The following is an 18,784-nucleotide window of genomic DNA, read 5'->3' on the forward strand; positions in this document are numbered from 1 at the left end:
AAATTCTTCCTAATCTCTCTCTTAGCTTGTTGAAGTCAACTCTCTTAAAATCTAAAACATTAGTCTGACTTGATTCAATTTCCTGTGCTTGCATTATGGCAAGTTCTAGAATGACACGGTCACTATCCCCCAAAGTTCCCTTAATGAACTTAACCCTTTTATTAAAATTAAGTCTAGTATAACTGACCCTCTATTTCCCTCCCCTATCTTTCCATGACAAAGTTGTCAGCTAGGCACATCAGGAGCCTGTTTGATTTCCCACTTGCTGCAGAGTTTGTCTCCCAGATGATGTCAGGGTAGCTAAAGTCTCCCAATTATTACAGTGGTGTGGTTCCTGTATACCTCAATTTACTAATTAGCTAAAAGTTAATCTATTTCCTCTACTTGGTTAGGTGGCCTATAGTACATAACCTATAACAATATTGTTTCTTTTTCCTCTAATATTCACCCAAATACTTTCAAGAAGGTTTTCATCCTTGATATTGTGAATATTTCTGTAGAGGTATAGTAATTCTTTATGTACAATGCAAATCCTCCTCCTCTTTTGTTGAGTCTGTTGCAGTTTATATCCTTCTAACAGTATGTTTCAATCATGGGTTTCATCCCACCAGGTTTCAGTAAAAGGAACAATATAGTATCTGCTCTCATATACCAAGACTTCCAAGTTCTCTGTGTTTGTTCCCATACTTTTAGCATTAGTGTACAGGCATCTGAGCCCTTTATGTTGACCCTATATTTGCTTCCTGCATCTTCTGTCAATGTATCTGAGTGCCCCTTCCTTCTCAACCCCCCTCTTCCTCGTTGTCTGCACTGGCAATGGAAGCCCAGCTGCATTAACAGAATTATAGAATCAAGACCACACAAAGTGTTTATACCACTTTATAATGCCTTGGTAAGACCACACTTGGAATGTTGCTTCCAGTTTTCATCACCTCAGAATAAAACTCTAGAAAGAATGCAGAGAACAACAACAAAGATGATTAGGGGACTAGATGCTATAATGGTATAGGGTTGCCTGCTTGAGCAGAGGGTTGGACTAGAAGACCTACAAGGTCCCTTCCAACTCTGTTACTATTTTATGTTACTCTGATTTGTTTTCTTAGTGTTTATGCTTTGGTTTTTGTCCTAAAAATTGGTCTCCTTCCCCCTCCAGTTTTACTTTAAAGCCCTTCAGATGAGCTGAGCCTATTGTTTTCCAAACACATTCTTCTTGGTCCTTATGAGGTACATTTCATCTCTTGCATTGTATTGCATCTTGTAATACCAAGTCATCTTAACTGCTCCTTCCGCTATGTCCAAAAAGGCTGCTACCTTTTTAACAATAGCCATGACTTGCAGAAATAATCTGGTTCCTCTCTTACATTATTGCTTCAGGCTTTTCTCTAGAAGTGTTTGTTGTTATTTATTTTACACTGTGGTTGTATATTTGTTGTGTTACAATAGTGTCTTCTTTTAAAAATTGGTCTTGGAAAATAAATAAATATTTTTTGTTAGGAAGGCAAAAGATGGACTTGATTGTTGTTATAAAGGGACTGCTTTATAAAGAACTGCTGCATAAGCAACATGTTCCGCAGAAAAAATGGGCAGGAGGATTTTTTAAATTAAATGTTATTAGAAAAATGGAAAAAAAATCTATGTAATCAGAATGGGCAAGTATGAAGGGACAGGAATCACCCTCACCAAACCAAGCACACAAACTGAAATCTTTTAATATATGTGAAAGTTTCAGATATAATCTGGAGCTGATCAGGACAAAGCAACAAGCACGCATGGAATGGCTTATCTAGAAAATGTTCCTGGACCCAAATCTCCTTCAATGGTGTCTGATTCAGAGGGATCCTCCTCTTTCTTTATTAACATTACAGACTCTAGTTTCCTTATGAAATGTCAATACTGTTGCCTTCATTTTACCAAACGTGGCATGACCCTTGCTGTGGAGCAGAAGAAATGAAAGTATTAGAGATGATTTTAAGAATGCAAGAGAAGTTTCTAGCACAATGTTTACAGTGCTTGGCATGAGAAGCTGCTGCTATTGGCAACATTTTTGCTTGATATCCATGACTTGCAATTGTTTGCATCTGTGAAGCTGCTGTCAGAGATTGTTTGGAATACATCCCGATCCAAATTTGCTTCCCCTTCTTAGGTCAAAAGCAAAGTTTAAAAGAGAGAACAGTCTGTGACAGGCATTCCTGTGAGAACTATGTCCCATTAACACCATGTGATAAATTCAGATAATCAGTCACAAAAGCTAAAGCTTCCAACAATTTTGCCTGCATTTCTTGTAGCTCCACAACCTGGAACCCATAAATTAGTATTTATTGCCTCTCTAAAATTGCACCCAAGCCTAGTTTGTACAAGGATATATTGTCACACTAGCTGACTTTTCAAGCAGTCCCTTCATGGGCCCTTTGTAGATTTTGGAGTAGAGACCAAAAGAAAGTTTTGCAACGTTCCTTCTGCACCGCATAAACATTAATACTAATCAGCAATATATCATTGAGGGACTATCCAAAGCAGGAGTTGATGGTAATTGATAAAGGAAGAAGGTGTTTGGCTTGATAGCCAGTTCCTGCTTGTTATCACTAAGTTGCTTCTCTCTTGATGTGCTGGTATTCCCTAATGCTACCATATCTGGAGTGCAGACATTGGGAAAATGCCTAGATAGCTGGAAATAATCAGATGTTTCTATAGCTTTTTACAAGAATCTAGTACTTGTAATGACATCTTGATTTCTGCATTCAAGTATAGTAGCTCTAATATTTTCTCTTTTAAAATGTGAATATGAGAGTGGAAGAATTACATTCTAGTTTGATTTTAGAACTGATTCATTTGTTTGATAGTTGTGAGTTTGGACATTTACCCAATTAATTATTTTAGAGTACATAATCCAATGTTCAAAATCCTTCCAGGAATTAGTATGTTGAAAGTAGATGCAATTGTTATGTTCAGTTTCAAACTGTAATCTGCATGGATCAACTTGACAGTTGAAACCTGAGTTTGGATTAGCCACAACACAAATTACACAGTTCCATATAAATATTTTAACATCTTTAACAGCAGAGGCCCATATCTTCATCCTTGGATCTAAGTTTTCATTCTTTCTGCCTAAACATCCTATGCAATATATAGATAAGCTTCATTTTTTCCTTTCATTCACAGAACCCTGGGTCCACATATTTGCAATTGCAACTAATTTCTGCAGTATTCAGATTGTGTGAATTATGCCTATTTGCATAAGGTCAGATGAGTACTTCTATTACTTAATACAGGCATATCAGATACTTTCTACCCATGGTATGCTTTAGAATTATTTCAGGCACCAGCCAGTTTGTATGAAAAGTTCATGATATTACCCAGGAGATTTCACTTCTCTTGGTTCTTAACAATGAGCCTAAGTAATTACGTCCCATACTTCTAAATAGCCCCTGCCTCCCAGGGTACAACTGAAAATACTCCAGGCATTTTAAGGAAAGTACAGCTCCCATAAAGTTTGGAAAGTTCCATGATTTGGGGTTTGAAAATGCTAAGAATTTAGTGATAAATAAATCCAAATCCAAAATATTCGAAGCATTTAACTTTCATCACTCTAAATCAAAACAGTGGAATGAATACTGGCTTAACATGAATTTGATTATTTTTTAACACTTATGCTTCAATTTTTGTAAATGCTCCATATGCACCAAAAGATAAAAAAGCTACAGTGCATGATACAAAATGAAAAAGGGAGAGAGAAGGGAAGAAGAAAGAAAGCATTTGATTGAACAGCTGATACTTTAGCCATAGTAAAATTTAATGTAGAAATTACAATATAAAAAATATAAATAGCCATGGATCTGATCTCGATGATATATTTAACTTTTGTAAGAAGAGCAATGGGGTACTTACACTGAAATATAATGCTATCTTGATTCTGTGAGACATATACCTGAAGGCAAACTGCATTACAGTATTTTTTTCCCCACAGCTTTTGTGGTTTATTTATTTGATTTGTATAGCTGCCCATCTCACCAAAGTGACTCTGGGCAGCTCACAACAGTTACAAATAACCCAATGAAAAGTTGCTAATAGAGATTTCCCTTTTGATGTTCCTAGATCACCTGCTGATAAATCCAAATATAGCTATATGATAAATTCCTATAATTAAACAAAGAAAATAAGTTTAGCTGACTCACATGAATAATAGAATTATTATTCTATTACATCAAAATAGAATTCTTAACATTGCTTTTTCCAGTCTAATCACTATTACATGTGTAATAGTGTAATGTTGGGCACAGCAGTGAAAGCTGTTCTTATAATGTAACAGATAAACAGTGCCAACACTGTGCTACTTTCCTTCTTCATTTTTTTTTTGTTTCTGTAACATCTAGTTCATTCTCTGAGGAAGATTAAAAAGGAACAAATAAGTGAGTCTTGACAGCAGGCTAAACACATAGTCCTCCATTTACTAAACTTCCACATAAGTCCTGCCTCCATTTAGCTAGGCCTGATCTTTGAAACATCGCAACCAAGAGATAAATCTTTGTGGATCTGCGACAAGTATGTCCTCCATTTTTCTCCCAAGTTTGGTGAATTCCTTGTAGAGGGGACACAGCGTGTTTGGATTGGCAGAGCTCCCTGGCACAGCTGATGGTATGAAACTGCCTCATATCCAGAGAGTGGAAAGGCCCCAGGAATGCATACGAGTTCTTGTTCTCATCTAAGGCATTCATGCCAAGCACCAAGAATGGAGAAGAACAGTGCTGGGGAGGGATGCAATCAGGACATCAGTGAGATCAAACACAGTCTTCCCTTTTATTTAAGATGAAATAGAACAGCTTGCCTTTTCCTAAATATTTAGTCTCCTAATGGTGGCAGTCTTACTTGGGGGAAAAATATAGTTTTGCTAGGAGACAGCCAGGTCTCTGATTTGTACATTCCTTTCTAGTTTTATATTGATCTTTCAGACCTGATCTCTCCCCTCTAGTTCTTCCTGATTTCAAGCAACTTTCCTTGTGTTTTTTCTTGAGAATGTTTATGCTTGCTTTTTAACTCTTTACTTGGATTTAAGTACTTAATTTAATTTAATTTAATATTTAAATTTATATACCGAACTTCTCCTGAAGGACTCAGGGTGGTGAACAGCCAGAAGTAAAAAACATCAAATACAAAATATAAAAACAATTTAAAAATGAATTAAACAATTTGGCCCGACAGTTAAAATCCCCCATTAAAAATCCAAATTAAAATACACAATTGGAGAGATTAGGCCAACCTGACTTGATGAAATAAAAAGCTTTTAAGGGCCCGACAGAAAGTATGTAAGTCTGGAATCATCCGTATCTCCGGGGGGAGCTCGTTCCAGAGGACAGGTGCTCCCACAGAGAAAGCTGTCCCCCTGGGGGCCGCCAGTTGGCATTGTTTGGCCGATGGCACCTGGAGGAGCCCCTCTCTGTGGGAGTGTACTGGCCGGTGGGAGGCTCTCGGTGGCAGAAGGCGGTCCCGTAAATATCCCAGCCCTAAGCCATGGAGCGCTCTAAAGGTGGTCACCAACACCTTGAATTGCACCCGGAGGACCATCGGGAGCCAGTGCAGCTCACGCAGGAGAGGTGTTACATGGGAGCGCCATGACGCTCCCATAATCACCCGCGTGGCCACATTCTGGACCATTTGGAGCCTCCGGGTGCTCTTCAAGGGGAGCCCCATGTAGAGAGCATTGCAGTAGTCCAGGCGGGAAGTGACGAGGGCATGAGTGACCATGCATAAGGAATCCCGATCCAGAAAGGGACGCAACTGGCGAATCAGGTGAACCTGATAAAAAGCCCCCCTGGCCACAGCCGTCACATGCTCTTCTAAAGACAGCCGTGCATCCAGGAGGACACCCAAGTTGCGAGCCCTCTCTGTGGGGGCCAACGACTCACCCCCAATAGTCAGAGATGGCACCAACTGACTATATCGGGACGCCGGAAGCCACAGCCACTCGGTCTTGGGTAGGTTGAGCTTGAGCCTGTTTCTCCCCATCCAGATCCGTACGGCTTCCAGACACTGGGACATCACGTCAAGGGCATCATTGGGGTGGTCCGTGGTAGAGATGTACAGCTGAGTGTCATCAGCGTACTGATGGTACTTCACTCCGAAACCACGGATGATCTCACCCAGCTGCTTCAACATAAATGTTGAACAGAAGGGGTGAGAGGACCGACCCCTGTGGCACCCCACATACAAGGCGCCTCGGGGTTGACCTCTGGCCTCCCATCAACACAAACTGTGACCGGTCAGAGAGGAAACTGGGTCAAACTCCTCCCAGATAACGCTCTCAAGACCTGTCTCCGTCACCCCGCCTGTATCTACCCAGTCAGAGTCCAGGCCTTCCCGAATTTGAGCGACTTTGTCATGCAGATACTGCACAAAATCCTCAGCCCTGCCTTCCAAGGGGTCCTCCTGCGCTCCCGGATGGAGCAGGGAGCGGGTCACCCTGAACAGGGTGGCTGGGCGGTTATCTGCAGATGCGATAAGAATGGAAAAATAATTAAACTTTGCTGTTTTTATCGCCACTTGGTAGGTCTTAATATGAGACCTTACCAGTGTTTGGTCGGATTCGGAAAGGCTAGCCCTCCAACTGCTCCCTAGGCGTCTTTTCCGGCGCTTCATCTCCCTCAGCTCCTCGGAGAACCAGGGAGCTAAGTGAGATTGGCGGCGGGTCAGAGGCCGCAAAGGCATGACACAGTCCAAAGCTCCAGCAGATGCCCTATCCCAGGCGGCCACCAGGTCTTCAGATGGGTCGTGAGCCAGAGCCTCAGGGAATGGCCCAAGCTCTGTCTGGAATTTATCAGGATCCATCAGGCGCCTGGGGCGGAACCACCTAGTTGGTTCCGCCTCCCTGCGGTGGGGTGTAACAGTTTGAAGGTCAAATTGAAGGAGAGAATGGTCAGACCATGACAAGGGTTTAAAGAAGCTACTCTTCTATCTGTGCCCTGTAATCACTTTGTATTATGCATATTACATGCAAATGTTTGCTCCAAACCATACTCCAGAATGTTCACTCACAAATCACACTCCAGAATGTTGATTTGCACATTACTTTAACATGCTTCCTTTTTCAAAAGTGAGGAAAGTATACCTGTAACTAATGTTTCAGCTCTAGAGATTGACTGACTGACTGATTGATTATGTGCCATTGAGTCATTTTATACTCAGAGCAGCCAGATAGATAGGTTTTCTTCAGGTCTCCCAATGGTGCCCTCACTCCTGCGTGAGCTGCACTGGCTCCCGGTGGTCTTCCGGGTGCACTTCAAGGTTTTGGTTACCACCTTTAGAGCGCTCTATGGCTTAGGACCGGGGTATCTACGAGACCGCCTTCTGCCACCAGTAGCCTCTCACCGACCAGTACGCTCCCATAAAGAGGGGCTTTTTAGGGTGCCGTTGGTCAGACAGTGTCGACTGGTGGCCCCCAGGGGGAGAGCCTTCTCTGTGGGGGCACCCGCCATCTGGAACGAGCTCCCCCCGGAGAGTCGGAGGATCCCGGATCTGCGTGCTTTCCGACGTGCCCTCAAAACATTCCTATTCCAGCAGGCTGGCCTGGCCTAACCTCTCTTTTAAACTGTTTTTTAAATTTTTTAAATTTTAAATTTGTCTTGTAAATGTGGGGTGTTTTAAATTTTGTTCTTTGGGCCAATTTATTTAATTGTATTTTAATGGTTTTTTAAAATTTGTATTATATGTATTTTATCTTTTGGCTGTTCACCGCCCTGAGTCCTTCGGGAGTAAGGCGGTATACAAATTCAATAAATAATAATAATAATAATAATAATAATAATAATAATAATAATAATAATTGTAACGGTGTCCATCCACTGCTATTGGTTGTTTCCTTCTTCTCTATCCTTCCATCTTTGTCAGCATTAGAGCCTTCTTCAGAGAGTTAGGTGTTTGTATAGATCGTATTTTTCGGAGTATAAGAGCACCCTTTTACCCCCAAAAAGGAGGTGAAAATCTGGGTGCATCTTATACACCGAATCTAGCCCCACCCACCCGCCAGCCCCCACCCTTTGGCCTGTGCCTCGCAGCAGTTACCTCCTTGCAAGCAAACAGCAAGAAAAAAAAGCTCCTTTCAGCTGCAGCATAGGCTAATTAGCACAAGTTGATTAGATTGGCCTCCCGACTCTCAGCTGATTTGCTCTCAGCTGTTTTGCGCATGGCTCTGCTGCTTGCTGCAAAGAGTGCTAGAGCAGATTTTTTTTCTCCTTGTGCTAATCAAACTATGCTGAAAGCGAAACTGAAAGTAAAGCAGGCTGTTTGCTGCAACGAGGCAAAATTAGGCAGCGGCAGAGGGAGATTTATTTTTCTTCTTTTTCCTCACCAAAAAAGGTAGGTGCAAACAATGGGAAATTTAGGGCAAAAGAGGAGAGTTCAAGATTTTAAAACACAAAAGGAAAAAAGGAAAAAGAAAAAGGCAAAAATAAAAATGGGGAGAAAAAGAAAAAGAAATGAAAGAGAAAAATGTTATACATATTTAGAATTGAAATATGAATAGTAATAAAATTAAATGGGAAATCATGATTGTAAAAATGAAATGAATAATTGGAATATTTGTCTTTGTATTTTTGAAATCTAGATAATGATAAGTTTTTATTTTTTTATTTTTTTTAGAAATATGAATAAGTATAAACTGTAACAATTGAAATACCTTTAATGATATATGGTGGTGAAAGTAAAAAGGATTAAATTATAGCTTGCAATAACTGTAAGTTCGAATCTCACCAGGCTCAAGGTTGACTCAGCCTTCCATCCTTTCTAAAGTAGGTTAAATGAGGACCCAGTTTGTGGGGGCAATAAGCTGACTTTGTATAAATATACAAAAGTATGAAGGCTATTGCTTAACGCATTGTAAGCCACCCTGAGTCTCTGGAGAAGGGTGGCATATAAATCAAATTTAAAAAAAAAGCTTGGATAACAGCTAGAACATTTTAAAATTTAATTAGGGAAATTGTAATGATTGAAATATTTTTAATTATATATTGTGATGAAAGTAGAAATGATTAAGTTGTGATTTGGAGGATTATATGGGGAAAACTATGTGGGTTATTGGGAATTTAAGATGTGAAAATGAGTAACATAAGAGGGGAAAATTATTTGGTTTATTATTATTGGTAAATATAATTAATTGATTTGTAAGAAATTGGATTGCATGGAAATAATTGGAATATTCATGTTCATATTGATTAATATACAAAAAAGATAGTTATATAACTAATTGTTTTATATTAAAATGTTGAATTTGTATTAAAGAATTGTAATATTATATAATTCACCCACATTGATTATGATATACATAATCAATAATCAATGTGAGGATGGATATAAAAATAGATGACAATGGGAAGGGGTATAATATAGAATAGAAAGGAAAAAATTGAATTTGGTTAAGATTAGAGATGAGGATGAAGGGTAATATTGGTTTTTTAAAAAAAATAGATGAGGAATAAATATGGCAAAAAGGAAATATAGAAATTGTAAATTTAATTGAAATGACTAAACATTGTTTAAATTTGTGAACCAGCCAAATATTCTGTTCAAAGAAAATACATTGTATGTTTGTATGTGTGTTTGTCTAAAAAATAAAAAATAAAAACTTTTTTTTAAAAAACAACAACCCAGAAAAGGTAGGTGCGTCTTATACTCCAAAAAATATGGTATGTCCTAAGCAAGATAATTTGAGTCTTGTCATTTGTACTTCTCACGAGAACTCTGGGTTGATTTGTTCAATGATCCATTGGTTTGTTTTCTTATCCATGCTATTCTCCAGAGTCTTCTCCAACACCAAACTTCAAAGGTGTCTATGCTCTTCCTGACCTGCTTATTTAAAGTCCAACTTTCACTTCTATTAAGTGTCACAGGGAATACCATTGTTTGCCTGATTCTGATCTTTGTAGGTATAGACATACCATGGCATTTGAACATCTTTTCCAAGGCTTTTGTGGCCTTGGTAGTCTGCAGCACATTTCTTGACAGCTTGTTCATTTATTTTTGGCAGAAGCTGTCCACCAATTTTTATCTTTCTCACAGAAAGGTCACTATGTGCCATGGAGGATTCCATGACTATATTGTAAGAAATCCTCCAGGCCTGCTGGATATCTTGGATGGCCACATTTACAGAAAACAACCCCCTATCTGAAAAGATGCAAATCCAGTTTAAAAATAATGAATCATAAGAAGGAAGACCAAGAAGCTGGAAGCCCCTGGATAATAAACTGATCAGGCAGGCAAATTACACAATGGATGTAGTCATCACACTGTGTAGATGAGATTTTATGGCATTTTTATTTCAGTTTTAATAATTTTTAAATTTAAACATATAGAATATATAATGGTGCAGCCACCATTATATTCTATAATCAATATTCAAGGAATATGACACACAGGAGATACATTTCAGAATGTCAGTAATGATTAGCAATCTATCTTTGAGAGTATGTTATTCACCATTGTTAATATTCTGACACCCGAACTTCTGCTCAAAAACTCAGAGCTCTAAAAACCAAAACAAGAGTTCTACAACATCACATAGGATCCAGCAGTGCACTTCTGCAGTTTCATGTTGCTCCATTGCTGCTTCTAGAGCTTGGTTTGGAGAACTTGTGTGGCCAGGGTGGGAGCAGAGGAAAATGGCAAAGGAGGAGCAGTTGCGTTTTTGTTGGAGGCAGAGTTTCAAGTTATTTTTTAGGCATGAAAGTGATTGGCTGGCCAGCCTTGGATTAGTCCCCAGATCTGGAAAGCTGAATTATTAGATGATTTATATATATCTTTTAGCAGAGGTTATCTAGGACTGAATCTGATGTCATGCTAACCTCTCCATCTGCTTCCAAGCTGTGTTCAGCTTTTAATTTCACCTTGTAAAACAGTTTTTTTTCACTGGAGGCCATGTATGCATAAACAAATGGGTATCCTTCCTCACAGACAAGGCCATGCTATTTTCTGCCTACTTTATCTAGTGTATTAAATAAAGCTTTTTCCTACAAAGTTTCAAAGTATGACCAGTTACTTGTCCTAAATCTGTGATGGCGAACCTATGGCACGCGTGCCACAGGTGGCACGTGTAGCCATATCCGTGGGCACGTGAGCTCAGCTCCGGCATGTTTCAGGCCTTCTGGGCCCACCAGAAGTACAGAAACAAGCTGTTTCCTGCCTCCAGAGGACCTCGGGGGGTGGTGGGGAAGGCCCGTTTTTTTTGCTCCCCACCCTCCAGAGCTTTTCTAGGAGTCTGGGGAGGGAGAAAACGGCCTTCCCCACCCGCCCTGCAGGCCCTCCGAAGACCAGAAACAGCCAGCTAAACGTGCCATTGCGTGGGGGGGGGGCACATGCACGGGGGCAGGGCGCATAAAATTATGGGTGTGGGCACGTGCGCATGCGACCCACCCTCCACTTCTGGCACGCAATGGCAAAAGGGTTAGCCATCACTGTCCTAAATCATTTTTTTCTGCTTTAGCTGCATGCAAAAGAAGGCATTTAAGGAATTTTCCTTTCTCTCTCCATAATACATAAGAGAAAACCAATGTGGATTTTTCTAGGCATTGCTGTGTGAAGGTTGACCAAATCCTTGCCCCTTTATTAGTACAGGTTCTCTTCAAGCACCAAAACACCCAGTTTTGATGGGAATATTTCAGTATTAATTTAACTTGGGTCAAAGAACACCAGCCACAGTTGTGCATATCGCCAAGAAATGTACAAGTGGAAGCATTTCAATTCATCACAGCTTCTTTTAAGAGAATCTCTACCTTGTTTTTAATCACCCCTGAAAATCTATACTCTTTTAGCCAGAGTATAGAAAAAGTATGCAGAGTTGAACCTGACTAGTAGTTAGGTGGCATATTCTAAGGCTGCCATCTGGCTACTTGTTTTTTTTTTTTAAATATGGTATCAAACCATTTCAAACCACTTCAGGTCTCCACTGAATTCTTTTGGGCCTTCCACATTTGATCTTGTTTTTTGTGTTTTGACTTCAATAAAGATTTCTCCAAAGACAGCTGATTCATTATTGAAGATGAAGCTGTTTAGGAATTAAGGTTCATACCCAAAGAATAGGATGTAAACAATTGATAGCTGCAAGAAAATATTGTAATGTGGAATGTTATTAATTAGGATACCGTATGTGCCTGTCAGTCAGGCTCTAGTTCTTATTTTCATCTTTATGGTCAGCCAGTCCTGACCCAATTAATTTCTCACCCCGTTTTTAAAAATTATGACTTATTATTATTGTACTTCTGCAAATATTAATTTTTTCATCTCCATTTTGGTATGAATTTTGTCTAAATTATGCTGTGTGGAACAGAAATGGAACTTAAATAGTTTCATAGTATTCTGCAAGCTATTTTCCTCTGCCACCAAGATTTTCCTCTGCAGGACCTGCATCCTGAACTGAATAGAGCCCCAGGCTAAACCCAGGCTGAACTGAATAGAGCCCCAGGGGCAGGAGCCCCAGGCTCCTGCCCCTCATTTAGCCACCCACTCCCTTTAGGGATGCAATTTGGGGGTGGCAGGTGGGACCGGTGAGAAGCGGGATGTAGGTCTTACCTTTCAAGCTCCGTCACTTTCCTCGTTGTTGTTTCCAGGGAAACACGCTGTAAAAGAAAGGCTTCTCGCTAGTTCAATCAAACTTCTCGAACTCGCAAGAAGGCTTTCTTTTACAGCATGTTTCCCTGGAAACAACAATGAGGAAAGCGACGGAGCTTGAAAGGTAAGATGAGCGTCCTGCTTCTCACCTGCCCTACCTGCCACCCCAAATTGCATCCCTAAAGGGGGTGGGTGGCTAAGTGAGGGGCAGGAGCCCTGTCATGCCCAGCGAGGGGGGGAGAAGAGAAGGCAAGGGGAGCCATATCTTGCTCCACACGTCTCACTTCTCCACCGCCCCATCTGCCACCCCTCTCGATAAAGAGACGACGGGGAAGGGAAGCAGCTGTTGCCATTGGGGTGGGGTGGGACGTTTTGGGCTGCTCAGCCGGTGCAAAGAACAGGGAGGACAGGGCATGTCCCTCCCTCCCCCCCCCCCCCCCCCAGCCTCGCCTCCTCAACTCATTTTGATTGTGTGGCAAGCAACTAGAGGAAATGGTGGGACCGGCTGCGCATGCATGTAAGTAGTTGGTCGGGTGGTTTATTTTGCAGGGGTGGCTTATATTATCGTATGCACTGAAAAGCCTGATTGGGCTTATTATCCAGACATGTCTAATTTTCGGGGAAACACGGTATTATGCCAGCATATTCATTGGAAAATCAGTGACTTGATAAGTATATTGATTTTTTTCTTCTTTCTTAGCTTTGTTTTATTTGCCTCGTTTCTAATTTTTTTAAAGTATTTTAAAAAGTTTGTTAATTGTGTGTGCATAACAAAGAAAGATAAAAGCATGCACTCTAAAAAATAATAAGTTCATTTCCACCCCACCCACATTTATAATTAATGCAATTAAGTGTAAGAGAATATGTAGTGAGTTACCCAAACATTTTTTAAAATATTTACAAAATACAAACTAACAGAGTTGGAAGGGACCTTGGAGGTCCAACTTCCTGCTCAAGCAGGAGACCATATACCATTTTGGATGGATAGCTGTCCAATCTCTTCTTAAAAACCATTCATGCTGGAGCTCCCACAATTTCTGAAGGCAAGCCATTCCACTGAATAATTGTTCTCACTGACAGGAATTTCTCCTTAGTTCTAGGTATATCTCTCCTTGATTAGTTTCCATCTATTACTTCTTGTCCTGCCCTTAGGTGTTTTGGAGAATAGGTTGACTCCCTCTTCTTCATGACAGCCCCTTATATATAGGAAGACTGCTATCATGTCACCCCCTAATCTATCTCTTCGTTAGACATACTCAGTTCCTGCAGCTGTTCAGCGTATTTTTTAGCCTCTGGTCTCCTAATCATCTTTGTTGCTCTTCTCTGCACTTTTTGGAATTTCAACATCTTTTTTGTATTGTGGTGACCAAAATACGAGCCTTGGTAGTACAGGGGTTTAAGGCACCCTGTTATTAAGCTGATTATTAAGACCAGCTGCCTGCAATTACTGCAGAGTTCGAATCTCGCCAAGGCTCAAGGTTGACTCAGCCTTCCATCCTTTCTAAGGTAGGTGAAATGAGGACCCAGTTTGTGGGGGCAATAAGATGACTTTGTATAAATATACAAAAGGATGAAGGCTATTGCTGAGCACATTGTAAGCCGCCCTGAGTCTTCGGAGAAGGGCGGCATATAAATCAAATTTTTTTAAAAAAATGTATGCAGTATTCCAAGTGCAATCTCACCAGTGCAGTGTAAATTGGTACTAACACTTCGTATGTTCTTGATACTATCCCTCTGTTAATGCAGCCTAGAACTGTGTTGGCTTTTTTGGTGGCTGCAGCACACTGCTGGCTCATACTTCAGTGATTGTCCACTAGGACTCCTATATCCCTCTCACAGTTAGTGCTGTTGAGCAAAGTATCACCAATTCTATACCTATGAATTTGGTTTTAATCCTTCCCTTTTTAAAAGAATCAGTCATGTGTGTTCTTCATTAAAAAAAAGTACCTACAATCATGAGAAGATTAAGAAACATGATCTTGGAGGACTGTAGTCACTTTTGCCAACACATCACAGGTGGCATAGTCTGAAGGTGACTTAGCACTAGAGAGTTGTGTGCATTCTGCATAGTCTTTGTATTGCTTAGTGCAAAATATTGCTTGCTACTGTAATGTCACATTCATTTGCCAGTATATGAGGAAATCTGTTGGCTTTATTGCATCTAAAGAACAAATAAAGGTCTAGAAGAGCCCAATTAACCTGAGGAAAAGCCTGCAGAGGATCTTTTCCCCTATGCAACTCAAAGTAAAACTCTCCAGGCCTTTGCAACAATTTGCTAGGAACCGTGGATGAGAGCTTTCTAAAACAATGTCAGAAGTTCAAGCATGGCAATAGGTTTTTTCCACTTGCCTCCCCAATGCCAAATGCTGTTTCCATTAAACCAAAGTTTTACCAGTGAACAAATCATACTATTGGCCTATTGGCCAAGTTCAGATTGTACAGTCCAAACCCCGAATCAGATTACACCTGACAGGAACACTTGCCTGAGTTTACTGATGCCCATATGCTGGTTTTAGCTTTTTAAATACCAGCAGCTGCAGGAATTCACAATCTGAACCAAATTTGACATGTGGAAGCACTCTAATCAAGTTCCTCTCCCAGCCAAATGAGAAGTTGCAGTGATAAACATTTGTGTGAAAAATAAACAGGGGTCAGGGAAAGAGAGAAATCTCTTTTTTAGTGGTTAAAATCTGATGTGGATCAACTTCCAGCAGATACTTAAAAGGTCCTTAAAGAGTGTGGGAAAAACTACATCTCTTGTAGTTTGATCTTTATAGGCTTGCTATATTCTTTCCAAGACATGGTGATGAGGCAGAAACAAAAAAAATTAGCTTTGCTCTACTCTTATCCAGGGCTGGCTTTAGCCAAGGCTAAAAAGTCACTGGCCTAAGGCACCAAAGCTTAGGGGGCACGAATGCTGCCTCTCCTTCCAAGTCATTCAAAAAATGCACATTGGTGAGAGGTAGCATCATCTGTGTAGCCTGGGGGTATCATCCACCCTTGAATCAACACTGCTTTTATCCAATGCTGCTTCAGCTTGAGAATAGGAGATGTCACATTCAAATGTTTCTTTTTATCTGTCCTTAAATTCCTTGGGGTTTTTTTTTAAGACTTTGTTTGGGTTGGGGGAGAGCAATCTCAATCTGTTCCCTGCTAGATAGATAAGAAACCTTGTTTATTTGTTTTATCATAACAGAATGTTCAGAAGCATAAAATGCCAGAGTTCATTCTCTCACCTCAGTTCAAGGGATATGTAGATCAGGCTCCATTCTAATTTTATTCATCTCTTTGCATAAATGAAAGGTTGCCATTTTTTCTTATTATGACAGACTTTTATTGGCATGTGTTTAAATTTGAAAACATTCAGTTTCTGAAGTGTATGTGCATGGTAGAAGAACAGAGGGTCCAAAGAGATCAAACTAAATAAAAACTCAAACGAAATACATTGATGGATGACAACCAGGAATAGATTTGTGAAACATCGTGCAATTATGTCAGTGAAATAAACCATTCTATGAATCCTCTTTGGAGTAGATTTGGGGGAATTAATTCCCATCATGCTTGTGAGAGATTAATACTTGCAGGAAAAAGATCTGTTTAGTGTGTCTCTTTCCCTCAAAATAATCTTGTTCACTTTTGTAAATGTGCAAGGTAATAGAGCTCTTGGCACTTCCTTCCTTTCTATTATGGGAAGAATAGCTAATGTCCTCAGAAGTACAATTTTGAAATGGGGTGTGTTCAGATGGTTGAAGTATGACAGAAGAGAAGCAGCCTCTTCAGTGGACTCTACAGTGGACTCTACAGGGCTGTAAGTGTGGAAGACCCCTCCAAGACCGAGTGACTGTGGCTTCCGGCGTCCCGATATAGCCAGCTGACGCCATCGCTGGCTATTGGGGACGAATCACTCGCCCCCACGGAGAGGGCTCGTAACTTGGGCGTCCTCCTGGACACACGGCTGTCGTTAGAAGATCATTTGACGGCCGTGGCCAGGGGGGCTTTTTATCAGGTCCGCCTGATACGCCAGTTACGCCCCTTTCTAGATCGGGACTCCCTACACACAGTCACTCAGGCATTCGTCACTTCCCGCCTGGACTACTGCAACGCTCGCTACATGGGGCTCCCCCTGGGGTGCACCCGGAGGCTCCAGCTGGTCCAGAACGCGGCCGCGCGGGGGATTATGGGGGCGATGAGGCGCTCCCATGTAACACCTCTCCTGCGCGAGCTGCACTGGCTCCCGGTGGTCTTCCGGGTGCGCTTCAAGGTGTTGGTGACCACCTTTAAAGCGCTCCATGGCTTAGGGCCGGGGTACTTACGAGACCGCCTTCTGCCACCAATAGCCTCCCACCGGCCAGTACGCTCGCACAGAGTGGGCCTCCTCAGGGTGCCGTCCGCCAGACAATGTCGGCTGATGACTCCCAGGGGGAGAGCTTTCTCTGTGGCGGCGCCCACCCTCTGGAACAACCTCCCCCCAGAGATACGTACAATAACAGACCTCCGGATTTTTTGTCGGGCCCTGAAAACCCATTTATTTCAACTAGCTGGGCTGGCTTGAGTTAATTTTAAATTGATTTTAAATTGGGTTGTTTTAATTTACGGCCAATAATATTTAATTATTTTAAATTGCTTTTAAATTTTGTATGTATTGTTTTTTACTCTGGCTGTTCACCGCCCTGAGTCCTATTCTGGAGAAGGGCGGTATAGAAATTTAAATAATAAATAAATAAATAATTTGTGAAAATGTGAAATAAATTTTTTTGGGTGATTTAATATGAGTAATTCCATTTCCCCACATGCCAAAACAAGCTACCATATTTTTCGGACATAAGATGCACTCCCCCACCCCCCCAAAAAAAGTGGGCAGAAATGTCTGTGCATCTTATAGACCGAATGTTGCTGAAGCTCCGCCCACCTGCTAGCCCCCACCCTTCTATCTCTGCCTCCCAGCAATATGCCTCCTTGCAGCAAATAACAAACAGCCTGGAAAGCTTCAGCACTGCCTGATTTGGCACAAGCAGCTGATTGGCAGTTGGATCAGCCTCCTGGAATACTGATGATCAGTTATTCCAGGCTGTGGGGATCGCTGCCGCCCATCACTATCGCCGCCGCCCATCGCTGCCTCCGCCACCCCATTTTCGGCCTCTGTGCGTCCCCTTTTTGGCCCCTTCCAGCTAAACACTCTTTGAGGTCTCCCATCTACTGTATCATTTGAACAATTCATTGGTGGGTTAAAACTATCCCTTACTAGAGAAACAAAGCACCAGAGTGACCTCATGAAAACAGTGGCTCTCTAGATGCTTCATCTGCTGCATTTTGCTTTGAGTCCATGTCTGTGTTCGGAAGATGTGCATGCTGGGAGCATGTGGCTGAGGTAAAGGGAGATGGTAGTTCTAGATCTAAATTTCACAAAAGCAACAGGGGGACAAATGGCATTGTCCAATATTGACAAAGACGATGAGAGAGGATTTTGAAATAATATGGAACTTAAGAAAAGATGATGAGGATGCCAGGCTAGAAACTCAGAAGGCTTTTGCCACTCATTTTAATAAGTGGAGTCCTAACAAACTAAAAAGGAGATAACAAATCACGTTTTCTTCCTGGTTTGTGTCTATGGAGATTCTCAGTCATTCAGGTCATGGCTTTGTGGTTTTGCTTTTAGCCACAATTCCTAGCTAACCTTGGCCAATATTACAAAGCTAAACAAGGCTGGTTCTAATTAGTATTTGGATGGGAGATCAACTGGGAATACCCAGCTGAGAAAAACATCTGAAAAGGAAACAGTAGCAAGCAAACCACTTCCATAAAACTGCCAAGAAAACTGCAGTGTTGCAATTAGCAGGATTCAAAGTTGATTCAAGTGAACCTTTGACTTTTTAAAGCTAAACAATTTAACACTTTTCTCTATTTGCCTCCATGTCCACCAAAAACATTTTGTCCCGTTAAATATGGCAAACTGTTCATAAAAGATACAGGAGTAATGTCAGCAGAGAGTGTTTCTCACAAGAAATTGGGAATAGGATTAGAGAGTTGATGAGTTTAATGCTACATAATTGATCTGAACAACCAACAAGTTATTTGGCAAAAAGCTTTTAATAATCTAATTGTTGAACACCCACCACAGGCTACATTTTCTTTGCTTCAAGTGATGTTTCATTTGTTCCATACTTCCACCTGTGCTGTTGTTTCAGACTTTAAATGT

General features: G+C 41.0%; 1 protein-coding gene across 3 annotated transcripts in view; it reads left to right on the plus strand.

Annotated features, from left to right (window-relative positions):
• CNN1 (calponin 1) overlaps nucleotides 1-18,784 on the plus strand; it is a 39,870-nt gene that overhangs the window by 6,268 nt on the left and 14,818 nt on the right. Inside the window, exon 1 of one of the 3 annotated variants that reach the window (XM_034434511.3) lies at nucleotides 12,620-12,712. The exons of 1 other annotated variant lie outside the window; for it this stretch is intronic. Coding sequence is in view for 1 of the 2 variants with exons in the window: in XM_034434510.3 (XP_034290401.1) it covers nucleotides 13,100-13,105 (6 nt within the window). In the remaining variant the exon portion in view is untranslated. Of the gene's footprint in view, nucleotides 1-12,619; nucleotides 12,713-13,049; nucleotides 13,106-18,784 lie in introns of those variants that run through there. One more of the 3 variants, XM_034434510.3, reaches the window with a different exon arrangement.

Source organism: Pantherophis guttatus, chromosome 2 (assembly GCF_059756535.1).
Source record: "Pantherophis guttatus breed Tessera chromosome 2, ASM5975653v1, whole genome shotgun sequence".
Classification (NCBI taxonomy): Eukaryota; Metazoa; Chordata; class Lepidosauria; order Squamata; family Colubridae; genus Pantherophis; species Pantherophis guttatus.